At 41.8% G+C, this 27388-nt stretch overlaps 1 protein-coding gene across 1 annotated transcript; it reads right to left on the bottom strand.

Moving 5' to 3' along the window:
* On the bottom strand, positions 1-25418 carry LOC309536711 (phospholipase A2 inhibitor NAI-like). The gene is made up of 5 exons (XM_082230908.1): positions 25361-25418; positions 23842-23952; positions 13957-14103; positions 1569-1700; positions 1-580 (listed from the first exon to the last, which is right to left on the bottom strand). The coding sequence occupies exons 1-5, from the start codon at positions 25407-25409 to the stop codon at positions 417-419; spliced, it is 603 nt and encodes a 200-aa protein (XP_082087034.1). The 5' UTR covers positions 25410-25418; the 3' UTR covers positions 1-416.
* Between the last annotated feature and the right edge of the window lie 1970 nt (positions 25419-27388).

The following is a 27388-nucleotide window of genomic DNA, read 5'->3' as shown; positions in this document are numbered from 1 at the left end:
AAAGCAATAACTGATACAGTGTCTCTGTTATATGTTTCTATTCTTACATATACTGATCAATCTATAAAATAACAATTACCAATTTGATCCTTCTAAGAACATTGCCCTTCCCCGACATCATGACCAAATATCCTTAATTAGATAAATACTGAAACACAACACAGATGTTACAGCAACAACAATTTATTTTGATTGTGAACAAAGGAAAATTTAACCCGTATATCATGAGACAAAGCCCCCAAGACCCATATTTCTACTTTAGCTTCTCTAACCCCTGCATCACATTTCCAAAATAGAGGACTCAAAATCAAGGGTCCTGTGAATCCCAGTCGCTCTGCAATCCCACCATAGACACGCAACCTCCACCTCCATTAAGTGGTGGACTCCAAAAGGAAGAAGGTATTCTCCTCTCCTAATCACCCTTCAAAGTTAAGCGGCTGTGGGGAAGGCAGAGTGTCACAGCATCTTGCCTGGGTTATAGTGCCCAAAAAGTATCCATTATACGGTGATGTCCTCGCCAACTCACAGAAAGACGGGGTTGCACAGCCTTTATAAGATACATCAGGAACCAAACTGTTATCTGGTAAAGAGAAAGGGGCATGGTCACAGGAGTAATGGGTAGTAACGGATGTGGGTTTGTGCAGAAGAGAGAGAATAGGAACTTTGTTGTCATTGTTAATGGTATTGCACAAGTACAGAAAGCATGTCAGAATCACATCATGAGATGAATTCTTATTCTTATTATCCTGCCCACCTGAATGGGTTGCCCCAGCTGCTGTCAGATGTCTTCTAAAAGTTGTATAGCTGAATAGCACACATACAGTGGTGCCTCGCAAGACGAAAAGAATCCGTTCTGTGATTCTCTTCGTCTAGCGGTTTTTTCGTCTTGCAAAGCAAGCCCATTGAAGGATTAGTGGATTAGCGCTATTAGCGGCTATTAGCGGCTTAGCTGCTGATCGGATCAGCTGATAAGCATCTTAGCGGCTTAGAAAAAAGGGGGGAGGGGAAAAACCCAGCAGGAACTCGCAAGACATTGTCGTCTTGCGAAGCAAGCCCATAGGAAATTCGTTTTGCGAAGCACCTCCAAAACGGAAAACTGTTTCGTCTAGCGAGTTTTCCGTCTTGCGAGGCATTCGTCTTGCGGGGCGCCACTGTATGTTTAAAATGTAGAAAACAATTCACTAAATTCTCTTTTAGTTATTATGGGAGAGGGGCCCAATCCACACTGAAATTGCATTCCAGAGCACAGCTCCATGGCTGCTTTTACTTTTCAAAAAAGGCTAACAAAAACCCTCTTTAAAAAAACAGTCTCGCATGTAAATTAACAAACAGATTATTTCTCTCTTTCTCACCCCCCCCACCCACCGAAATATACAGGCTCATCTATATAAATATGAAGCAAAAGTGAGATTAACACTGTAATATTTTCAAGAAAAATAAAACCTGCCCCCGCAACACACATGCAAACTATTTTCTGGCATGAAGCCACAAACAGAATGACAGCAACCCATGCACTCTGGCAGGCTGTGTTTCTCCTCTCCCACTCCTGGGCAGGCAACGCTACTTACTATGAACAAGGACGAATGAAATGCATTGAGTCTCATTCCCATAACAACTGACAGTTTCCAAGTCCGGACAACCTTCTGAACCAGATGCACGACAGGCCTCACACTTTCGCCGATTGCGAACACGTTCTGTGTCTATCAAAAGCAATGACTACAGTTAACACCTAGATCCAACCCGTATATCTCCATAAAAATGCCTACATTACAGTTCTATAATTCTCAGAGGTGGCTGCAGTATTCTCCACTGCACTCTGCTTCTGGCATTATTATTTTTTAAAATGATATTTATTAAGATTTTTCAGACAATAAAAAGTTACCAAATGAAAAATAGGAAGTAAGAAAAGCGTAACAATAATAAAAAAACAAAGAAATACAAAAATAAAAAGGCAAAATACATAAAGAATAAAAAAGAAAACAAAATTAACAAGAAATCAATATTTCCATGTCTTATATTTCATTTACTTATTTCCTGACCTCCTCACACCCCCTTTTTTTGTATTCCAGTTCACATAGTTGGTTCAGCAAATCCTTACCCTCTATCATTTATCTTTACTTATTATCTTAACCTATTATAACTATATATTTCCAGCCGTTGTCAATCCATATTTACATATTCTTATTAATCTTTTTACCAATACCACTTATTTTCAGTCCAACATCCCTTCAACATTCATTAATTTTACAGTATTTCTGCAAGTAGTCTTTAAATTTCTTAAAGTCTTCTTCCAACACCTCTTCTCCCTGATCTTGGATTCTGCCGGTCATTTCTGCCAGTTCCATGTAGTCCATTACCTTCATCTGCCATTCTTCCAGTGTGGGTAAATCTTGTGTCTTCCAATACTTTGCGATCAATATTCTTGCTGCTGTTGTTGCATACATAAAAAAAAGTTCTGTCCTTCTTTGGCACCAATTGGCCGACTATGCCCAAGAGGAAGGCCTCTGGTTTCTTCAGGAAGGTATATTTAAATACCTTTTTCATTTCATTATAGATCATCTCCCAGAAAGCCTTGATCTTTGGGCACGTCCACCAAAGGTGAAAGAATGTACCTTCAGTCTCTTAACATTTCCAACATTTATTTTCGGGCAGATGATAGATTTTTGCAAGCTTGACTGGGGTCATGTACCACCTGCAAATCATTTTCATAATATTCTCTCTTAGGGCATTACATGCCGTAAATTTTATACCTGTGCTCCACAACTGTTCCCAGTCAGCAAACATAATGTTATGTCCAACATCTTGTGCCCATTTAATCATAGCAGATTTAACCATCTCATCCTGAGTGTTCCATTTTAACAGCAAGTTATACATTCTTGAAAGTATCTTTGTTTTAGGATCTAACAGTTCTGTTTCCAACTTTGATTTTTCCACCTGGAAGCCAATTTTTTTTTATCTAGATTAAAGGTCTCTCTTATTTGGTAATAGTGAAGCCAGTCTCGCACTTTATCCTTTAGTTTCTCAAAACTCTGCAATTTCAGATTATCTCCTTCCTGCTCCAAAATTTCCCAATATTTTAAAACAGTACCAGTATGAATATTAAGAGAAGAAATGAGACAAAATTTCCCAATATTTTGGCCACTTGGCCTCCATAGTGAGCTTTTTCTGAGCCTTCGCCTCCACTGCTTCTGGCATTAAACAAGCAGATTTGGTTACTACCTTGAAAAACTAGACAGAGGTGCCAGCAACTGGGGTGCTGGACTTTGCCTGTCTTATGGTGTGCTTTGGGATGGGAAGAGAGAGAACAGATAGGTTTCAGGTGCAAGACCGTCCTGTGATTAGCCAGCCCTGGTAGGTTGACCCTGAAAGGGCAACTTTAACAGCAGTTTCTTTCTGCTTGGTGTTTTCTGCTTTGGGTGCTATCTGTCCTTGGCAGGAGAAGGGACTAAGAGCTAGCTTTCAAGAGAGAGAAATATGCTGCTGATAGTTTTTCTCTCATTTCTTCTCTTAATATTCATACTGTTAACGGAAAAATCTGAGGGCTCCCTTGGACAAAAAGTAAAGACACCAACCAGGATAACTTGGAGCAAAACAGCAGCCTGTAGGCTTGGCCTTTATTGAACTGTTGCAACAGGGTTCCCTTCCCTTGCAAGAGAGAGGAAAGACCCAGAACAATGGGCTGCAAGACCTTATAAAAACTTTTGAAATTCCCCTCCTCTAGGTCAAGCCCACCCCCAGAAACATCATGCATACATTACAGAAAGGAGGGGTTGACATCATGCATACATTACAGAAAGGAGGGGTTGAGGGAGGAGTTGTGGTGGTAACCTGAGTGTCCTGTCACCTGGCTGGTTCCTCCTTTCCCCCTCCCCATGAGTACTTTCCAGGTGACAATGGGGAGTTTCCAGTTTCCTACCCCCAGAGGGAAGATCTGATCATTGTCCTTTGTTTCAGCCTGTGGTGAATCCACTGTTCTTTGTGATTTTGATTGTCTTCTGTCTGGGATTATCAGGGTTGACATAGCAACTGGGCAGGGCTCCTGTGGATGTGCTGGGATGGTGAAGGGATTATGGCTGACCAGAAACCAAGCACCCCCCTTTGATAGTCCTTGTCACATGGAGTAAAAAATGGAACAGTGCAAATCCGATGTATGGTTGATTTTCTATGAATTTATAACAGAAATGTGGCGTATGTAGTGTGTGAGTGTGAGTGTGTGTGAAGTTTGTGCAAACAGAATGATTGGGGTGGGGGGGTTCCTGCTACAGTTCCCCCCTTCGGAGATAAGATTGCAAAGGTGGCTACTTTGCAATCCTTTTCTCCGCACAATTTAAGGTGGTAAATAATAACCTGGTATTCTCCGTCCCAGATGTGTGTGTCCATGTGAACCTGAAAGGGACTTGGATATCATGCTACTTTAAGGATATTTGCATGGAAATATAATGGTGTAACAGTGCACTGCTCAGTTACTTGTGGTATTCTAGCACCTTGGAAGAAATATTTTCTCAATAGTGATCTATGCTTTGCATTTAGGCAGGAAGGTCCACTAATGACTGAAAAGTGCAGTTTGCTTCCCCCCCCCCCGCCATTTGTGTGTTCTCAGGTGTCAAGGTAGCTCTTCTGTGGTCTCACATCAGCATGGTGTCGCAGTAGTGGCAATCCCTGGTGAATCCACTTAGGGCTTTCATGTAGCCTGGCACCCACCACAGCTGGCACAGGTTTCGGACACGTCCTGAGAGAAATGTCTTCGCCTTGGCCAAAATCCATGGGATTTATTATTATTATTATTACAGGCTCTGGTCTTGTAGTCCTGGGAAGTTGATCACTTGCACTTTAAGGACCAAAAAGCTAATTGCAGCCTGGATACACTTGCCCAATTCAAACTGAGTCCAATTTGAATTTATGTGCCCATGGTTCTCAACCTTTCAAACCAGTCTGTTAAAGGAAAACCGTTCTTAAAAGGGCATTTTGTCCAAATAAGTCAATTTAACTCTATAAGGGATCATTCCTGCTAAACCAAAGCATGTGCACCTTTATGTATCTTATAAGCTTCTCCTTGGTAAAGCAAGTTTTAGCACATTTTAAAATGGATAGGGAAAGTCGGCAGAGTGCCAGGTGGGACAATGAAATGTGGTTATCTAAACATTGGACTACACAATAGTGTGAGCTATCAGAAAGTATAAAATGCATGAGAATTGGTGTGCAAGTCATAAGACATTAAACATAAAAATTACACACAAAAATACCCCCCCTTGTGGAAATAACACACTGTCAGACACATTTCAACATTCCTACATAATAACACTTAATACAAAACAAACTAATTAAATATCAGTTGCATATCTTGACACAATTGTGATCTTTTACGCATGTATCTTTTGAATCCTGGAGCACAGAGGCTTGAGGTTCAAGTGAAAAGATGTACTTGCAAGTCAACTCCACCCCCCTTTGTCAGGCCCACTCCCCTGGCAGTCTATATCCTTTGAAAGAGATAGCTGTGGGCACTTGGAAACTCTGGTGTCTTGTGATGACGGAAGAACTGAGTTGAGGGGTTGTTGCTGCTTTTCATCATTGCACATCTGTAGACGTGATATCCTGTAAGGGGGCAGGGTTTGGGGGACTTAAAAACAGTTAGACAAGGAAGGGGCAAAAGGCAAAAAGGATGTCCTCCAGTTTCCATGGGAAGCTGCAAATAATAACAATCTTAGCACATTAAGCATTTTATTCATTTCAATATTATTATCACATTTCCACATAATTACTGTTATTATCTGCTAAGTTTGTTTGCTTTCCTTCACTTAGTTTTTGTTGTTGTTGTTCTTTTCATATTATAAAAATAAAAATTACTCCACATGTATAGAAAGAGAACTGTAAAAAATACAAAGGTTAAAAAATACAAAAGAAAGCAAAAAAATTAGATTACCAGTCAGATGAAAACAAACTTGACACAAAGACATCAGATTTAGAAAAGAATTATTATTAAATATATTATCAAAACCACGGAGATTACTACTAGACTGAAAAAAATGGGGAAACCATGGGGAAAAAACTTTAAATTCACCATGTGCTATTTGATAAAAGAACTTCATGAAACTGACTTTCAACATGTGATGAACATGTCCCCAAAGTAAAACACAAACACACAAAATGACCTATGAGGAACCAAATAAATAAATGCTAAAACACACAATTAATAAGTAACCTGAAGTAATCTGTTTTGGCATTCTAACATCCCAAATGAAAATAAAATAGTGTTTCTTGATGTGACAACATCAACTGTAATGTTAATACTGGGAAATGAGTTAATACCAAGAAAAATGAATGGCAATTTAAAGTTGTGCAGGTACCTTGCACTAGCCAAAATGACAGAATTAATAAGAAATGCTCAGGCAAAAAGGTAAACAAGTACCATTCCACAAACAATGTTTGGTTGTGCTTCGATTCACTTCATAGACATCATGGAGAAACAGATTAAATAAATGAAAACAGATTATTTGTAACTTTAAAAAAAGTGTCAAGGCCACAAAGAGATGGAAGTTACTAATATAGCAGGGATTCAGACTTGTTTCACAGAACAGGAAGAAAGTTGCTGTGGGAGGAAAAGGGACAAACACTTTGTTATCGGGGTTCACATATCCTGTTAAAAGGGAAAATTATTTCATGTGAGAAGCCTGTCAGGAAATGCTGTTCCTAAAATTCCCATTGAGGGGGGGAATGCTTTGATATTTACCTGTGAAAAGAATTTGGCATGTTAAGATTTGGAACCTGGAAAGCTCTTGACTTTTGATGGGCTAGTTGTTGCTTTGTTTTGTTTTGTTTTGTTTTTTAGCCTTTTGTCTTAAGTAGCCCCTGGAGCAAAGACAGATTAAGGGTGATTTCCCTCAATGGTTCCTCAATGGTTCCAAGTTTTCTTTTACATTTGGAAGAAACCTCCTCTCCCCCCTTACAGTTCCCCCCTTCCTCTCTCTCTCTTCTTTAGCTGATCTAGCCTCTGTGCATGTGCAGAGTTCATGTCTCAGCAAACCTTTTATACTATTGAAAATGTTGCATCCTTTGGCTAAATTACCATTTGAATAAGGGAAAGGAAGGGTAAGGAGTAGATTTTGAAAACAGGGTTTGATTTTAAACAAAAAAGAGAAACTCAGCAATTTAAGTATTCACCAAAGCTAGCAATTTCAGCCCAAGCAAACTGAGACTGCTTCCTTTATGTACAGGAAAGGGCTATCATTATTGGTCATTTTATCTGGTCATTCGCGGAACAATCAACCGCTCTCTTATTTATGAGTAAAAATGGCCAGTCAGAATTCATAGGATTTTTTTAACATTCTCAGTCATTTCAGCCTTACCATTTGCAGACAAATTATCCTGCCCTTTATTTACAGGATTGGTCAAGGCGCATTCTACTTGACTATATGAATTTTTATGTGCTTAAACTTTTAGTAGACTTTTAAGTTTTATTTTTTAAATAGACAAAATGATAAACACTGTACTCACTTAAATGCCTGATATCACCAGTTCTGCTTCAAACATCACGAGCAAATCTGGGCTAAATTTCAACACATCAGCTACAAATTGGGAAAGTTGAAAGGGACCTGGGGTCATCTAGTCCAACCCTAAAATACAGGGTTCATAGCAAGATTTGTACTACCAGAAACACACACATACTTATGTACACAGACACAACTGGGGAAGAGATCACAAGCCATGCGCCTATCACAAACCATGCGCCTATTGTGTACTAAGGAAGAGGAAAATAAAAGTACCCAACCCTTTTAGCAGATCTTGAAGCTAGTTTGAGTGAGAGTTTTTACTTCCTTAGACTAAAGAGTGAAAGTTCCTAGATAAATTATCTTTAAAGACTGAAGTGAACATTTTTCCTAAGATAGGGAGAGGATCTCTTATAAAGCATAGTTAAAACAGCCATAGATTTGATTTAAAAGGAATACAAGAGTGAACAATTTTTCCTGAACTTGCAGAGGAATAGTAAGCCTAATCTATGCCCCCCCCCCCACCTTTGCAGTTTCCTTTAAAGGAAGCTTACTCGGGAGTAAATTTACCTGGCACAGAATAAGAAGGAGAAGGGAAAAAAGCCTGAAAGAGACAGAATGAAATAAGGGGGGGGGCATTTTCTAAGAAAAGAGGCCAGGACGTCTTATAGAGACTGATATCAGGAGCCTTACAATAACTCTTCTGTCCAACCAGATCAAAGTTAAAACTGGACTCACATATTTTTCTTAGAAGGAACACCATACTTTCATAGGCATATACTTAATGAAGTACATACACTGCATTTTAGCTTGAGAGAGCAGTTGGCTCAACTAGGCTTTTGCAGCAGAAACATTTGGTTAACTTCTCCTTCCAGAATAGACTGGAGCAGAGGTGTACTCACAAACTCAAAAGTTACAACAAAACATTTACCATTAGACTTAAAATCACCCTCCTCACTTAAAACTAGAAGAAAGAGGTGGGGTAATCCCCCTTTCAGAACACAAGTAGCACGTATACAGGATTTCACCACTTGGGAGGGAAACTCTCTTTTAGAGCCTCTCTCAAATAACAAACATTTGCACACTCCATTCTCCATTTTGTTTTGTTTTAAGATCGATAGGCGCAACATGGCTTCCTTAGATTTAAAATTTTGAAGCAAGCTTGCAATTTAAAACTATGTGCATTTAAGAACAGTCTGTGGATGCCAAGGCCAATGTAAATACAAACCCTTGAAATATTTCTAAATCTTTGAATACATCTCTTATTCGTTATTTTTTTTTTTTTTTTTGCCTCTGAGCACCATTAAGTTTACAGTTTCATGTTCTAGCTTTAGATTATAGTTTAACAACACAAATTTGATGTGTTCAGCTCTCCCTAAGAGTTCACACCCTGATTTTGTTGAAGGATCCCTGAGGTGGCCGCTGTGCCCTGGGTTCTAGGTGGTGGGCCTAAGCCACCCACTAAAAGTTACAACGGTCTCGTACTTTGTACTTGGAAAGACCATTTTGCCCCTTTATTTTATTTCTATTTTTTCTCTAATTGGAGATGACAAGCTGGAGGGGCATATTAGAGTCCTCTCTGGGGCAAAAGGCTTCATGGAAGCTTTGTTGCCAGGAGGAGTCCAGCTAGGGTGTTTAGTGAGCTCCCATTCTCTCATATGTTATTATTGGGGTTTTTTTTTTCCGTTAACGAAGTACGCTAAAGACAGAAAGAGTGGAAACACACACACAAGGGAGGAGGGGCAATGGGAAAGAAAGGGGTAGAAGAAAGATTCTTTCAGTATTTGGAATATCCTTGACTTAGCGCAATCCCTACTTGTTTCTTAACCACGAGCTATTTGCTAAAAACCTCAAGCCTGAACGGAAGCCTAAACCACGGGTCTCTGCCCGGAAACCTAAACCACGGGTCTCTGCCCGGAAACCTAAACCACGGGTCGCTGCCCGGAAACCTAAACCACGGGTCTCTGCCCGGAAACCTAAACCACGGGTCTCTGCCCGGAAACCTAAACCACGGGTCTCTGCCCGGAAACCTAAACCACGGGTCTCTGCCCGGAAACCTAAACCACGGGTCGCTGCCCGGAAACCTAAACCACGGGTCTCTGCCCGGAAACCTAAACCACGGGTCTGTGCCCGGAAACCTAAACCACGGGTCTCTGCCCGGAAACCTAAACCACGGGTCTCTGCCCGGAAACCTAAACCACGGGTCTCTGCCCGGAAACCTAAACCACGGGTCTCTGCCCGGAAACCTAAACCACAGTACTGTTTCAAGACTAACCCTAGTGTGGGGCCCCAATTGTGAACGTCCCCTCTACCTTCCACAACAGCCTCCTGCCTACTCTTCGGACTAAGTTCGGATTCCTTACTAAACGCCTGCACAGTGCAGTGCCAGATCAGGACCCGAGAAAACAAAGTTTTGAAAGGAAGCAAATGACCTTGCGTTCTCACGTACCCGGGTCATCCCTAACAAAGGTCGCCGGGCAGGAGGGGCGGCTTCATTTGCATAAGCAGAGAAAGTAGAGAGAGGTTTGTAAGGGCGCCCCTGGACGACTCCGAAAAGGACGTCAGAGAAACAATAAGCACCACGTTTTCCTGGCCACACTTCCGAAAGGGAAAACGGGGGAGAAAAGGAGAGAGAGAGATTTGTAGGGGACGCCTTTGGCCGACTCCGAAAAAGGACGTCAGAGAAACAATAAGCACCACGCTTTCCTGGCCACACTTCCGAAAGGGAAAACGGGGAGAGAAAGAGAAAAGGAGATTCAAGATTTGTAGGTGTAACATTGGAAATAAAGGAGAAAGATCTGGCTGTTGTGGAGACGTTATTTTCCACCCTCCTCCCAATGTATTCCCTGCAGAACCATACTCACGTCCGTTGGTGTCCCTCGCGGATCCCGGGATCCTTTTCTTTTCTTTTTCTTTTTTTTTTTTTAGCCGGCTTGACCTCGCCTTTGCTCCCCTGGTTGAGCTTTTGGTGACGATTGATTACCGCCCGCAAAGAGGAGGCAGGGAGAGGAAGAAGGATCCCTGGGCTAAGGTTGCCCAGTGGCGCCCGATCCCTTCTATCTCCCTCCTCACCTCTGCAGGAGAACCAAGCGTCCCTTCGTGGTCGCCAACTGTTAACGGAAAAATCTGAGGGCTCCCTTGGACAAAAAGTAAAGACACCAACCAGGATAACTTGGAGCAAAACAGCAGCCTGTAGGCTTGGCCTTTATTGAACTGTTGCAACAGGGTTCCCTTCCCTTGCAAGAGAGAGGAAAGACCCAGAACAATGGGCTGCAAGACCTTATAAAAACTTTTGAAATTCCCCTCCTCTAGGTCAAGCCCACCCCCAGAAACATCATGCATACATTACAGAAAGGAGGGGTTGACATCATGCATACATTACAGAAAGGAGGGGTTGAGGGAGGAGTTGTGGTGGTAACCTGAGTGTCCTGTCACCTGGCTGGTTCCTCCTTTCCCCCTCCCCATGAGTACTTTCCAGGTGACAATGGGGAGTTTCCAGTTTCCTGCCCCCAGAGGGAAGATCTGATCATTGTCCTTTGTTTCAGCCTGTGGTGAATCCACTGTTCTTTGTGATTTTGATTGTCTTCTGTCTGGGATTATCAGGGTTGACATAGCAACTGGGCAGGGCTCCTGTGGATGTGCTGGGATGGTGAAGGGATTATGGCTGACCAGAAACCAAGCACCCCCCTTTGATAGTCCTTGTCACATGGAGTAAAAAATGGAACAGTGCAAATCCGATGTATGGTTGATTTTCTATGAATTTATAACAGAAATGTGGCGTATGTAGTGTGTGAGTGTGAGTGTGTGTGAAGTTTGTGCAAACAGAATGATTGGGGTGGGGGGGGTTCCTGCTACAATACTGGTACTGTTTTAAAATATGTGTTATATTTTAAAGTCGCAACTGAAATGGGCAAAAAAGAGTTGTACATTGTAGTGGATGACTTGTAAAGTATAGTGCTGGGTTGCCAATGTAGCTAATTTGCCACTGCTGCTTTTTCTGCATTGCTTATCTTCCATTATGCATTGTGGCATGTATTTCTTATTACAATTAAATATATTTATGTATATAATGTTATGTACGTGCATCATGTTGTTTCTTTGTTACGTTGTTCTAAACTGTACTGTCACCTATTGAAGAATATATATGTGTATGTTTGTGTGTAAATGTGTTTTTGTGCCTTTTATTTATTACTATTATTTTGTATGTAATACATTTATATACACTTAATACTTAAAAAAGGCCCCAGGTCTCTGCATGTGTACACACACACACACACACACACACACACAAACACCAGGTAACAGTATAGGACTTCCTGGAGAGAGGCACGGCGGTTATTTCTCTGCTAGCTCTGCCTGACAGAAGATAATTACATATTGATTGATAATAGTCAAACAAATAGACTGGCTATTAAATCACTCTGGACATAAGGATGATCTGGGAGTTAGCTCCAAGATGTTGGGATCAAGGTCATTTTTCTACAGCCTAGGCCTCACAATTTGGACAGGGTTTAGAATGAGCTGGCCATCATGCCCAAATGCCACAAAATTGCCTTATAAGAATCACACCCTCTCTTTTAAAAGCATCACTTGGACAATGACATTGTAATGAGAGACACCCCTCCATTTGTTGGGGTGAATCTACAATTGAAAATCTGTGGGTACCACTTTCTGTTGTTGAGAAAACAGAAAGGAAACTAATTCTTAAAGTGTCTAAAGTAGAGCAGAAAGCTTGATTTATGGTGGACAAGAAAGATTAAAACATATGATAGGAACTCCGGTATGTAAAAAATCCATAATCCATAATACTTTTTGTTTGTGTCTTTGTTCTCTGCCACTAAAGAACTGGAGAAAATGAAAGTGACACAGCCATAATTAGCTATGAGAAAGGAATCTGCTTTAAGATAACACAGTCACACTTATGGAAGTCCAATTCTGTGAGAAAACATTAAAATGGATTAAGTGGCTAATATGTTTCAGAACATTAAAAGTATCTCTTATGCCAAAGAAATCCAGTGACTGTTGGTAGTGTTCAACCGTTGATGGCTGAACAATTAAAAATGATCAGAACAATATTTGATGAAGAAGAAAATGAGTCAGAGGATGATGAAAAGAATGAGCCAGAGGACTCTAATGTGGGAAATGGAAATGGGGAATGTGCAGAGGCTTCAGACCAAATTGATGAAAAGTTGGCAGGACTGCATCAGGAAATAATTCAATTGAAGGAAGCAGATCGTCATGCGGAAATCGAAATGACTTCCATACAAGAATTTGGAGAAGTAGAAGATAAAATCACAAAAGCTGATTGGGAGAATAATCTGCTTTTGACACTGATGGAGTCAAGAAGGGACAAACTTTGGGACTTCAGTCCTGGCCTTTCTTTAGTTCTAGCAGAGAAAAAAGTATTCTGCATACAATCCGGAGCCAATAAAGTTATGGTACTTTTTATGGGAAAAGGCTGAAGAAAAAAAATGAAAATGGAAGGTCCAAGAAGAGAAATTTGGGATGCTATCATAAACACAAAAAGAAATGGAACACAATGTACAGAACTGGAAAATGAACCAACAAATTATAATGAGAAACAAAAATTGAATACTGACCCAATGTGTGATCACAACTGAGAGACTTTAATATGGACAATTTATGGAATTTAGTATTATTCAAGACAGAGTAATGGTAGTGGTAATTAATACAGGTAAAAGAAAAAGAAAAGAAAAAGGTTAACGTTTATTAATAATATGAACAATTAGGGTAACTTTCTTGGACTTTTTGTAAGAAAAAGAAATGAATGATTCTGATACACCCAGACTGAAAAGACATTGTTAAACAGAAACTGGAGAAGATGGATGTATGCATGGAACAAAGGTTTTCATAATCATATTTTCTTTTGTTTGTGTACAAACAAGTGTACACTCCACTTCCCTAATACTCCTTCCTTTCACCAAGCAGTACACTCAGACAATCCAACCCATGCAGGAGGCCATTTTAAAACCTTGACTGAGGAAACCATCATCACAATCTCAACACCCTTTTTCTCAGCAGCGCTGCTTTTGTAGTTCTCTGGCTGGGGGGCCATCAGCAGCAACTGAGGGCTCCACTCACTTCCTCCCCAGTTCTTCCCAGCAGGACAACTCCCAGAGCTAAGTGGAATAGCAAGGAGCATGGAGGAAATGTATTATTCTCTCCTTCCCCCTCTCTAGTACCCAAAATGCATCCGGAGTGATCCACACACCCAAGTATCATCAGTAAATGATGCCAATAAATGCTTTTGGGCAGTACACATGCTTTCTCTTTGAAACACAGGTTGTGATGCTGATTCTAACACTCTCCCATGTAAACTAGGGAAATGAATCAAGGACTAGAACAGTGTCATTTCTATATAACCAACCGAGGAAGAAATTTGAAACCTCAGTGCTATTCATGTTTAGGAATATATACAGATATATAATTCTAAAAGCATGCAGCTACTTACCAGTATTATGTATTCCATCATTGCAGATAAAATCGGCACAGCACTCACGGATAGTCTGTAAGTAACCGTCTACAGTAGTGAAACTGTAATTCTCTTCGGTACAATTTGGAGTACACCCCACTAGAAATTTGTCTTTTTTAGAGCCACCTGTGAGAGAGAATTGGAAAGAAATAACTACATCTCCACACACAAAAATCAAGATGATTCTTATTGAGATCTATATAATGCTTTCTAACATATTTTGGGGCTTAATGGATGATTTAAGAAAAAGAATGGAAGCACTGAATTTAGTTTCTTTAAGAATTAACAAAACCATGTAAATAGTTGAGGATGTTTCTGTTGAGATTTGAATCATAGAATCATAGAATCATAGAATCATAGAGTTGGAAGAGACCACAAGGGCCATCGAGTCCAACCCCCTGCCAAGCAGGAAACACCATCAGAGCACTCCTGACATATGGTTGTCAAGCCTCTGCTTAAAGACCTCCAAAGTAGGAGACTCCACCACACTCCTTGGCAGCAAATTCCACTGTCGAACAGCTCTTACTGTCAGGAAGTTCTTCCTAATGTTTAGGTGGAATCTTCTTTCTTGTAGTTTGGATCCATTGCTCCGTGTCCGCTTCTCCGGAGCAGCAGAAAACAACCTTTCTCCCTCCTCTATGTGACATCCTTTTATATATTTGAACATGGCTATCATATCACCCCTTAACCTCCTCTTCTCCAGGCTAAACATGCCCAGCTCCCTTAGCCGTTCCTCATAAGGCATCGTTTCCAGGCCTTTGACCATTTTGGTTGCCCTCCTCTGGACACGTTCCAGTTTGTCAGTGTCCTTCTTGAATTGTGGTGCCCAGAACTGGACACAGTACTCCAGGTGTGGTCTGACCAGAGCAGAATACAGTGGCACTATTACTTCCCTTGATCTAGATGCTATACTCCTATTGATGCAGCCCAGAATTGCATTGGCTTTTTTAGCTGCCGCGTCACACTGTTGGCTCATGTCAAGTTTGTGGTCAACCAAGACTCCTAGATCCTTTTCACATGTACTGCTCTCAAGCCAGGTGTCACCCATCTTGTATTTGTGCCTCTCATTTGTTTTGCCCAAGTGCAATACTTTACATTTCTCCCTGTTAAAATTCATCTTGTTTATTTTTGCCCAGTTCTCTAATCTGTCAAGGTCGTTTTGAAGTGTGATCCTGTCCTCTGGGGTGTTAGCCACCCCTCCCAGTTTGGTGTCATCTGCAAATTTGATCAGGATGCCCTTGAGTCCATCATCCAAGTCGTTGATAAAGATGTTGAATAAGACCGGGCCCAAGACAGAACCCTGTGGCACCCCACTAGTCACTCTTTTCCAGGATGAAGAGGAACCATTGATGAGCACCCTTTGGGTTCGGTCAGCCAGCCAGTTACAGATCCACTGAGTGGTAGCATAGTCAAGACCGCATTTTACCAGCTTCTTTACAAGAATATCATGGGGCACCTTGTCAAATGCCTTGCTGAAATCAAGGTAGGCTACATCCACTGCGTTCCCTTCATCTACCAGGCTTGTAATTCTGTCAAAAAACGAGATCAGGTTAGTCTGACATGACTTATTTTTCAGAAATCCATGCTGACTATTGGTGATCACAGCATTCCTTTCTAGGTGCTCACAGACTGTTTGCTTAATGATCTGCTCCAGAATCTTCCCTGGTATTGATGTCAGACTGACTGGGCGGTAATTATTTGGGTCCTCTCTTTTCCCCTTTTTGAAAATAGGGACAACATTTGCCCTCCTCCAGTCTGCCGGGACTTCGCCTGTTCTCCAGGAATTTTCAAAGATGACTGCCAGTGGTTCTGAGATCACATCTGCCAGTTCTTTTAATACTCTTGGATGCAGTTCATCTGGCCCTGGAGACTTGAATACATCTAAACTAGCCAAATATTCTTGTACTATCTCCTTAGTTATTCTGGGCTGTGTTTCCTTTGCTGAATCATTTGCTCCAAATTCTTCAGGTCGGGCATTGTTTTCTTTATCGGAGAAGACTGAGGCAAAGAAGGCATTGAGTAGTTCAGCCCTTTCTGTGTCCCCTGTTTGCATTTCACCATCTTCTCCTCTGAGTGACCCCATTGTTTCTTTGTTCTTCCTTTTGCTACGAACATACCCATAAAAGCCTTTTTTGTTGCTTTTAACCTCTCTAGCAAGCCTGAGTTCATTCTGTGCTTTAGCTTTTCTGACTTTGTGTCTACACGTGCTGGCTATTTGTTTGAATTCCTCTTTGGTGGTTTCCCCCCTTTTCCATTTTTTGTACACATCCTTTTTTAATCTTAACTCAGTTAAAAGTTCTTTAGATAGCCACCCTGGCTTCTTTAGGCACCTTCCATGTTTCCGTCTCATTGGTATTGCCTGACGTTGTGCTTTTAGTATCTCCCTCTTAACAAACTCCCAGCCATCATGAACTCCCTTTCCTTTTAGTATTGTTGTCCATGGGATCTCACCCAGCACTTCCCTAAGTTTTATGAAGTCGGCTTTCTTAAAGTCAAGAAATTGAGTCCTAGTATGCTTGGCTGCTCCTTTCCGCTGTATAGTAAACTTCAGAAGAGCATGATCACTCGCGCCTAATGATCCTTCCACTTCTACCCCACTAACCAGGTCATCAACATTGGTTAGGACCAGATCTAAAATGGCTGTTCCTCTTGTTGCTTCTCCCACTTTCTGGACAATGACGTTGTCTGCAAGGCCAGTGAGGAATCTGTTTGACCTTATGCTCTTGGCTGAGATATTATATTTGGATATAAATGGGAGAAGACAGACTTATAAATGGGAGAAGACAGACTTGTTTTTCTACACACACAAACTGGTAAGCACTCAAAGTGAGTTCAGACTTCCGGAGTGGCGCCATCGGCAATGGCGGACTCCCTCTGAACTGGAGGGACCAGCTCCGCGCGAAATGGGTCTTTTCCGCTGCGGCGAAGCAGGGACCCTTTCAGAAATCACAGACAGATGAAGCCTGAGACCGTGGGACTTGGCGGGCACCCTTAGCACCCCCCCAACCCGCAAAGGAACCCACTAACGGGCTCCGAAGCGAAGAGGGGGAAGTGGTACGGTGCTGTGAGTCAACTGCTATTTCCGTGGAGCGAAGCTGCACAGTCGTTGCCGAAGAGCGCTGCCTTTTCCCTGGGACAATTTGGCATCTAAAGTAACCACCCATGAGTACTCAAATATTGAACAATTGGACTTCAAATAAGAACTGGCGATTAGAAAGGAATTGGACTTAAAAATTTACCTTAATTTGGCACTGAAACGGGAAGGTCTAAACAGGAAGTCAGCCTTCCGTTTCCTTGTAGTCAGAAGAAAGCAAAGACAACGTAAACAAGAGCTTAGAAAATTACTTTTAAAGGATTGATTTTCACCATTTAAAACCGTTGAACCCCCCTTCGGTAGCAGGAGAAGAAGGGGGATCTTTTTTTGGACTGTTTATTATTATTTTTAATAAATTTTTTATTGGTTTTACAAAAAAAAATTAAACAATACAAACATATAAAAAGATATACAAACATGTATAATTTCATAACCTTTCTTTTCATAAACCTCACTTCTCAGACTCCCCCATACCTCCCCTTCCTGCATCCCAATGTCCAAAATTATTTCAGCAACTTCTAAGTAATTTTATCAAATATATGTCTTCCTGATCTTTTCTTCAACTTAATCTTATATGGCTGTAATCTCCTTTTCTTTCTCGAAACCTCGGCATTTTAACATTCATCAACTTTGTAATAGTTCTTAAGGTAAATTTTAAATTTCTTCCAGTCTTCTTCCACCGTCTCTTTCCCCTGGTCATGGATTCTGCCAGTCATCTCAGCCAGTGTCATATAGTCCATGACTTTCATCTGCCATTCTTCCAGAGTGGGTAGATCTTGTGTCTTCCAATACTTTGCGATGAGTATTCTTGCTGCTGTAGTGGCGTACATGAAAAAGTTTCTATCTTTCTTTGACACCAATTGGCCGACAATGTCCAAGAGAAAGGCCTCTGGTTTCTTAGGGAAAGTACATTTAAGTACCTTTTTCATTTCATTATATATCATTTCCCAGAAAGCCTTAATCTTTGGGCACGTCCACCAAAGGTGGTAGAAAGTACCTTCAGTTTCTTTACATTTCCAACACTTATTATCAGGCAAGTGGTAAATTTTTGCAAGCTTTTTTTGGACTGTTTAAACCTGCAGAAGTGAGTTTAAAGTAAAGTAACTTTCCACCGTCCTGACCCTGGAGCGTGTTGATTGACGTGTTGAAGCTCATTGACCAGAGACAAATGCTTTTGACAGATAGTTAAAAGAAGAGTAACATTGTGATTCCACTGTTTCCTTTCGCATTTTAAAGGAACTAATATTGACAAAATATCTTTTAATAAAGAAACTTTGTTGCTATTGTCCTTAAAAGAAAGAACAACCAGAAGCTCCCCCACTAGAGGGGGACTGTGAAATTGCAACCAATTTTAGGGAGCTTGCAGCTGCCACAGATTACAACCATGGGGAAGAAATTGTGACCTTGCAGGACAATGTTATCAGAAGCACTGTTGGGTGCTTTCTGTAAAATAAATGCCCTATTGGATCAGTTAAGTCAGAAGACGGATTTGATGACTAATGCGGCCAGAACATTTGAACAGGTAGTGGGAAATTATACAGAGCCCACCCAGGAACTTAAACAGGAGTGTGTCCTGACAGAGCAGATTATAGAAGAGGGTGTTGCAGAATCTTGGGCGCCAGAGATGGAGGGACTTTTGGCCCAGCAGGAAAATGAGCCTTTGGATTTGAAAAATGAACTTGGAAAAAACCAGATTTGGAAAGACAAAGCTTGGATTGAATTGGAAATGGGGGGTTGGACTTGTTAGGGTGTGAAACCTAAGACGCTGGCAAGTTAGCAATGTCATGTGACTTTAAGTAGTCAAGCTCGTTAAGTTGTTAAGTTGCTCAATATATAAAGAGTGTGTGTTTTCTCTGCGTGGTGTGGGGCGTGAAGCAAAAATGTCCGAAAGCTCCGGAGGTGTTTCTGTTATCTTTCTGCAATAAACCTGTCTTTGGAAAGACAGGCTTCCCTGTGTCGTTATTTCTTTGCTGCTGAGACTCTGAAGCTTGTACTGCAACAAGAATCTCTGCACTGGACTTAATTAATGCTCTGCAAAGAGAGCTGTTGCTGGTGGCGCAGCAGACGCGTTTACTGGACCAGTACACAAACTCTCTTAGGTTATGGCTCCTTCTACGTTTCTACAGCTGTATTGTGTGCAGAGAAAGTGAAAGCAGCTTTCGGATGAGAGAAGACCGGCTTGGTCGTAAATCCAGCTCTTAAAGGAGGCTGGAGGCATCTGAAAAGTGAGTAAAACAAATCCCAAGGGGAAAGAGAAGAAAGGGCACACAGAGGGAGTAGCAGCAGACCCCAAGAATGGCAGTGGAAAATTTCCAGGTTCCCTTTACAAAGTTGAACTGATAATTACGTGCAGTGGTCTAAGAGGGCTCAAGTCTGGTTGGAAGCCAAAGAAGTGTGGGCTGACTATGTCCAGAGGTGAAAGCCATTTGTGGCTGTTGCAGCAGATGCCACAGCAGAGCAACAGGCTGCTGCACATGCTCAGAACAGGGAACATGATAAAATGGACACTAAAGCTAGATGCATGTTGATGGTATCGATAGACGATTCCCAATTACCTCATGTGGAAAATTTAAGGTCTGCGTTTGAAATCTGTGAAGCTCTTAGGCGAATTCACCATAGAGCCACGCCCGGAGAGAAGGTGAACATTATACGTGCTTTGTATGAGTTGAAACTGAAGCCAGGGGATAGTGTGGTTGAACACACGTCACAGATGACTGAGTATTTCAACCAACTGTCATCTTTAGGTGTGAATTTTCCTGAAAATATTAAAGTTTATACTCTGCTTAGCAGCCTGCATGCAGGGTTTGAAAACTTAGTACTAACTTTACAAGTTTTGCCAGAGGACTAGCTGAATATGAATTATGTGACTGGTAGATTGTGTGAGCAAGAATATCAACAGCATCGAAAACGTATTGATAATTCAAATACCCCAAGGGTTGGATGTTCAGATAATTCCCAGCGTGGGGAAACTAGCAGGCAGAGCTGTAAGGAAGCCTCACAAGTGTCTGCTATGGCCAGTAAGTCATGTTTTCGATGTGGCAGCAGGTTTCATTTGATAGCAAAGTGTCCAGAAAAGCAACAGGAATTTCAACAGTCCAAGGCCAGTTTCCAGAGTTACAGGGGAAGACGACGTGAGAACTACAAGAATCAACGATCCAGAGGGGGAGCAGGTGCTGATAAGGGACTATCTGCAATGGCAGCACAACAGAGTCCTAAAAGGAGCCAACAAACCTTGAAGTGGATAATTGACAGTGGAGCAAGTCACAGTTTAGTTCCCGCGACATCTAGTGGCCGCTTGATGAACTGCAAGACATTGCCAGTTGCAAAAACCGTGACTATAGCAGACAATAGTAAACGAGAAATGAACCTTAAAGGCACAAGTTATGTTAACTGTTTGCAAACTAACCTTCCTGTTTTTGTTCTTCCAGGAATGAAGAATGGACTTTTGAGTGTGTCATGCCTGGTAAAAAGTGGTTTTAAGGTTGAGTTTGAAAATGATGTGTGCACCATTTCGAAACAGGGAAAGGAGCTAGTTAAAATTCCCTGTGAGGATGGGCTTTTTGTTTTGGATGAAGAGCAGTTAGCAGCAGGTAGATGTTCAACAGGTGAAGCGCAAGCTAAGTGTGTAAATAAGGCTCCTCATACAGGTTGTGCACATCTACTACACAGAAGGTTAGCTCATATATGCTTTAAGTATGTAAGCAAGATGCCAGATTTAGCTGAGGAGTGTAACATTAAACCCTGTCCAAATTTTCTGGATTGTTATGCTTGTAAACATGCTAAGGTTAAGACATGTAACTATCCTAGATCTGATAGAGTAAGCAAGAAACCCTCTGAACTTGTGCACACAGACGTGTGTGGCCCTATGCCAGTCAAATCGCTTGGAGGTGCGAGATTTATGCAAATTTTGGTGGATGACTTTTCAAGGGCTAGTTGGGTTTTCTTTCTGAAAGAAAAATCACAAGCAGCTTCCATCCTGATGGATTGGATTGAAGAAGTATAATGTAAATTTGACACCAGGGTACGTAAAATACAATCAGATTGTGGTGGGGAATATGTGAACCACACGCTGGAGACGTGGTTAAAAAGGAAAGGTATAGTTCATAGACTTACCAATCCACCACAGGAGAATGCAGTTGCCGAAAGAAAATTTCGAACATTACAGGAAGCCAGTGCTGCTTTGCTGTTTGATTCTGGACTTCCACAGCATTTTTGGGCTGAGGCTGCACTGTATGCGAATTATACTTTTAACAGAGTGTACAATAGCACAGTAGGCAACACTCCTTACTTCATGCTATTCGGGGAAAAACCAAAAATTGATCATCTAAGAGTTTTTGGATGTCGTGCTTATGTGCTGGTGCCTAGGGCACAACGTAGGAAAGGCAATCCTAGGTCTAAAGAAATGTTTTTCTGTGGTTATCAAGCAAACACAAAAGGTTGGAGATTTGTGAATGCAGAAGGCAATCAAACAAAAATCACAATCAGCAGAAGTGCGGAATTTTGTGAACAGGATGGTTGGAATAAAATTCATGGAAATCCTGACATACTATTTGATGTGGTGAACAGTAACAATGAAACTCAGGCCCCAGGGCAGGTCTTAGTTCCAGAACAGACTGAGGAATTTGAGTCTGAGGACGAGGGTGAGAAATCGTCTAGTTCACCCAAGTCTGTAAAGTCAGAATCTTCTAGCTCTAAAAGTTCACCTGTACAGCAAGAGAGACGTGTAAAGTCAGAATCAGAAAGTTCTTCAACTACTAGTGACAAACAGGTGATGACTAGTGATTCTGGGTCAGAGGGGGAAACTGAAGGAACATCACAGGAACTGTTAAGGCATTCTAAGCGTACCAACAAAGGTAAACCTCCTGAAAGGTACCAAGCTATTAGTGTTTGGGCTGGTTTGGCAAATTGCGAACCTGAAAGTTTTGAGGAGGTTGAGCAATTACCCCAGGAGGAGGCCAGTAGGTGGCGTGAGGCCATGCAAAAGGAGTTGAATTCTATGAAAGAACTGGGTGTGTTTTCCATCACCAAACTGCCAGAAGGTACCAAGGCAGTAAGTTGTAGGTGGGTGTACAGGATAAAGACAACAGCGATGGGGAAACCAGAGTACAAAGCAAGGCTTGTAGCTCGAGGTTTTACGCAAAAAAGGGGTTACATTATTCCGAAGTCTACGCACCCACTTCAAGGAGTGAAACTCTACGAGCACTATTAGCAGTTGCTGCTCAGAAAGGGTTCAAAGTGAATCAATTTGATGTCTCTACAGCTTATCTTCATTCAGACTTGGCTGAAGAGCTCTATATGGAGCTACCACCAGGATTGAAAGTTGGTAAATCAAATCAGGTTTGGAAACTACATAAATCTATTTATGGACTCAAACAATCTGCTCATAATTTGAATGAGTGTCTGAATGACGTTTTGGTAGGCATTGGTTTTAGCAGGAGCAAGGCTGACAATTGCTTATAATTCAGAAGTTCAGGAGATGCTCAAGAATCTTTGCTTGTTTATGTAGATGACCTGATTTATACTTCAAAGACACAAGAACAAGTAAAAAAAAACTAGCCAAAGAGTTAAATAAACACTTCAAAGTTAAGAATCTTGGTGATGTGAAGGTCTATCTTGGTGTTCAGATAGATAGGACCAAAAATGGCAGTTTTCTACTGAAACAAAAAGGCAAGATATTGCAAATGTTGAAAAATCTAGAATTTTACAAATGCTTGGCACAAGAGATGTATGAAAAGGCCATCACTCCAATCACTGTATGGGGTGATAATCAACCGTGTCTTAAGTTAGCACAAAATGGGCAGTTTAAAGGTCATACAAAACATTTGGATATCCGCTTTCAAAATGTTTGTCAAACGGTAAAAGCAGGAATTGTTAAATTAAATTACTGTCCCAGTCATGAAAATCAAGCTGATGGTTTTACAAAACCGCTTGGTTTCAGCGGCATGAAAACTTTTGTGATGATGCCCCAGCAATTTTACATTCTTGTTTATTGTTATGGCCTGTCACTGTGGTACAAGACCAGGCACTTTTTAAAGCCTCACTTTGACATTCGGGGAGTGCGGAGAGAGATTAATCAATCACAGTCCTATATTGGGACACATTACAGTCATGTAACAGTTCAGCCTAAGGTTCTTTCTTAGAAGATCCTATCTTTCAGCCCCAGTGATGGAAAGGCGTTGGGAGGGGAACAAGCTGCAAAAAGCAGCTCTGTTTTTAGAAGGCTCATTCCCTTCTCATGGGAGCGTAGAAGCCTTGGCTTCTTCTGGTCAAGTTTCTCTGATCCCTCTAATAGGTCCTTTGAGTATTCTCTTTGCAAAGAAGAGGCTTGGCAGGAGAGGTGAGAACATTTGACTAAGAGAAATGGTGGGAAGTTTGAGCCCTTTCTTCAATGAATGTGCCCAGGCAGCATCTCTTGGACCTCAGCAAGAGAAATCTTCTGGATGCACCTTAGACAGCAAGCCCATTATATGTCAACAGACTAAACAAAGTGTTTTAGGCAGAATCACAGGCTTGGTTCACATATAAACTCACATATACACCTTGTATCTTTTCTAGTTCTTTAATGGTTCAGCACTTAATGACTCAGCTGAATACATGAAATATCTCTCCACTTTTTTAAAAAAAATGGCTTCTGTTTCTCAACATAGCATGAGATCAAGATTCACACGTGCATTTCTCGTGAACGTACATATGCAAGTCATCCCTAGATACTCTAGGGATGGTAGGCCCACAGACTCAGTTTTAATAAGACAGAAAAGTTTTGTACTCACGTAACCCGTTTCTGGTTAAATGGGCAAAACAAAGGCCATCCTCAATAGCGCAAAATGTAATCCATGCATCTTCACCCAAAGAATTGTCAAAACATTCCTCATATGCCATTGCTGCAGGGAGAGAGGAGGAGACAGTGCTACCCCATTGAGTTGCCCGTTTTTTGAGAAATGACATCTACATTCATGGTTAGAAATATGGCCATGATCACACCCTTTGTTGGATGCAATCCATCCAGCCAGACATGAGCAGTTTTCATCTTCTTAGGATCCACTTGCAATGGTGGGTCGAGGGCTGCATACATAGAAACACCAACTTCCCTCATCACACAAGCACACAAATATACAGAGAAACTGGCAGATGCATAGTCTTCTTCCCATTCATAACCACATATGCATACACATGTTTCCACTCCTCAAAACACAGAGATGGGAAGCACCCTGACACCCCATCACACTTTCCTCCTATCCACCAATCAATTTAGGTGCAGAATGGAATTTTGGAAGTCTTGTCATATAACAATCTTACTAGCTTTCAGGATCCACAAACAGTAATGGATTGAAAGATGCATGTTCACAGACACACACCTCCCCCCCCTTTCTCACACACAAGCACACAGTGACAGACAGCCAAATAGTTTATATTGATTTATGCATTCACACACTAGAGCAAAGGCATCCCCTTTCCCCACCATAACATATGGTAATAGGAAAATGTAAACCACCCCCATTCTACCTTCTGCATTCCTATTCACCAGATATCTGGCTGTGTTGATCTCACTTTGTCCCAGCACCAGTCAGATGGGCACTGAGCGCCACAGTGCAATTTCAGAAATCCCACCACACATTCTGCACACAGCTCACAAAAAGCTGTTGGGTGCATGAGGGTAATAGGGAGAAAGGCACACCAAGAGAGGCTTCCCCATCCACCTTCCTCACAATGGAAATTGTGCTCATCAGCCCTGCCAAACTGCTGCTTGGCCAGCTGAGGGAACCACAATTACCAACACAAGGCAAAGGGTGAATCCACAGATAGGGGTCATAAGCAACCTGTTGCAGCTGGAAGGTTGCCTATAAGCCACATTGGTACCCCAGTCTCATGAGAAGTTTATCAAGCCAAAGCAGAGTAGCCAGATCAGCACAGGTAACACTGGGAGTGTTGACCCTAAAATCAAGCACTACCAGTGAAGACTTACATAATGCCAACTTCATGAAACAGAATCTCTACCAGACCCTCTAGTGAGTCCCATAACAAAATTACTATTCTATTTGACAGTGAGGTGTTTAGAGGATAGATTTTGTTTTGAATGGCTATAGGTCCTGGAAATATGGTTTGTTGGTCTTCTCCCACCCTCCAAAATTTATAGTCTGTGTCCCCAGATCCTCTTGGTCTAATCCACTTTTTTCAGCTTCCTTTCCCATCCATGAACCTATCTCAGTCTTCCTAGCTTAGTCCACTGCATACATATCTCCTCCTAGATTGGGGGGGGGGGATAAACCAGGATTTCAGGTTCCTACTCACCTGGAGAAAGCAGCACCATGAGAAGGCAGATACTGAGGAACAACTTCATACCTCTGAGGAAGACTCAGACAAAGCAGCAGGGGACCTGTGGAGGAAGACACTGCCTGGATCAATGCGGCTAGAGTTGGAAAGAATTTATCCAGTGAGAGGAGGGAGATGATGAAAATGGAGATTGCGTATAATGTTTTATTAGAACACAAAGTTCAGTGTTGTATCACTAGAGTCAGCCAAGTTAACGTGTTCAATTCTGTAATGTTCAATCATTTTACAAAATGTATCCTTCAAAACATAAATAGAAGTGAAGATGAATCTAATTTTTTGTTTCATTGTTTTCACAGCACTCAGACATCCATGGGGTGACAGATTTTTTTTTCTACCTGGGTTTTACCATAACCACCAAGTTCTCCATTAATGGGCAAGTGTCTTGGCAGGCCAGCAGCAGCAATGACTCACCTCTCCAAAAGGATGTGGGAGAATGTGATACTTATGACCAATACCAAATTGAAGGTCTACTAGCCTTGCACGTTGAGCATGCTGCTTTATTAATGTATGTTGTGGGCAATTTACAACCACTAATAGCCACACCTTAATGCCTTCCACATGTGCTGCATCAGGGAGATTTTTGGGCATCATGTGACAGGACAGAATCACAAAGATTCTCTTTTATTGCCCATTCTGGGTTGCCCAACCACTGCCACAGTGTCCTTTCTCTTGGTAGATCAAGATGAGCAGATGACAGCAAAGGTTGCTAGGTTTTTAGCTGGGGCAATCAGAATAAGACCCACTATTTAACTATTGATTCAGGATCCTAAAGTGTGTTTCATATAATCGACTTTTTATTTCTGTTCCTTGTATATCACATCGTTGTTTTGTTGCTATGGCCAATGGCTAACACAAATAAAGATTAATTCATTCAAAGATTCTGCACTGGCTTGGTCATTCCCAGAGAATGGAAGATGGTAGGATGGCCCCAAGGATATGCTCTACAGGGTGCTGGCTTCAGGCACCAGACCCAATGGCAGACCAGCTCTGGGTTACAAATATGTCTGCAAACATGACATGATGACTGGCAACATCCACCCAGAGTCCATTACAGACCACCACAGTGCCTGGAGGCAGGCAGTTAGGTCATGCATTCATAGCAGTCACCAGAGGAGGAATGAGAGCTGGGAGGAGCGCAGAGCAAAGATTTCTCTCTAAAAGTTATGTACTGGTATTTATTTATTTCCATGACATCTGGTGGGAGGGTGTTCCGCAGGGAGGGCACCACTACCAAGAAGGCAGCCTGCCTGGTACCCTGTAACTTTACTTCTCACAGTGAGGGAACCACCAGAATGCCCTCAGAGCTGGACCTTAGCATCATTAACAATGGGGGTGAAGACGCTCCTTCAGGTATGCAGGGCCAAAGCTGCGTAGGGCTTTAAAAGTCAGCACCAACATTTTGAATTGTGCTCAGAAATACACTGGGAGCCATTTTAGATCCTTTAGGATCCTTTAGGTGTCATATGGTCCTAGTGGCCAGTCCCAGTCACCAGTATGGCAACCACATTCTGGATTAGTTATGGTTTCAAAGTCACCTTCAAGGGTAGTTTCAAGTAAAGCACATTGCAGTAGTCCAAGCAGGAGATAGCCAAAGCATGTACCACTCTGGCAAGACAGCATTTGGGCAGTAATGTCTCAGCCAGCGTACCAGATGGAGCTGGTAGACAACTTTCCTGGAAACAGAATTGACCTGTGCCTCCATGGACAGCTGTGCATCCAAAATGACTCCCGGGCTGCACACCTGGTCCTTCAGGACCAAGGAGTCCCCCCCCTCTCTCTCTCACACACACACGCACACCTACCTCTTGGCCCCCTGAAATAGTATTTCTGTCTTGTCATCATTCAACCTCAACCCGTTAACCACCATCCATCCTCCATCCACCTCCAGGCACTCACACAGGATGTTCATTGCATTCACTCACTTTCACATTCTGGGGAAAGCTTAATGAATCACAGTCCTATATTGGGACACATTTCAGTCATTTA

This window comes from Podarcis vaucheri, assembly GCF_965113315.1.
Source record: "Podarcis vaucheri genome assembly, chromosome: 7".
NCBI lineage: Eukaryota > Metazoa > Chordata > Lepidosauria > Squamata > Lacertidae > Podarcis > Podarcis vaucheri.
The sequence above is the reverse complement of the archived record's forward strand: the minus strand, read 5'-3'. Positions and strand labels throughout refer to the sequence as shown.

What these genes read in the sequence shown, in the direction of transcription:
- LOC309536711 (XM_082230908.1), bottom strand. Translation starts at nt 25,409, where the DNA reads ATGAAGTTGTTCCTCAGTATCTGCCTTCTCATGGTGCTGCTTTCTCCA. An exon ending in TGATGGAATACATAATACTG is followed by an intron (nt 1,701 to 13,956) that starts GTAAGTAGCTGC and finishes TGCTTTTGATAG; the next exon opens with ACACAGAACGTGTTCGCAAT. An exon ending in TTCATTCGTCCTTGTTCATA is followed by an intron (nt 581 to 1,568) that starts GTAAGTAGCGTT and finishes TCTCTTTACCAG; the next exon opens with ATAACAGTTTGGTTCCTGAT.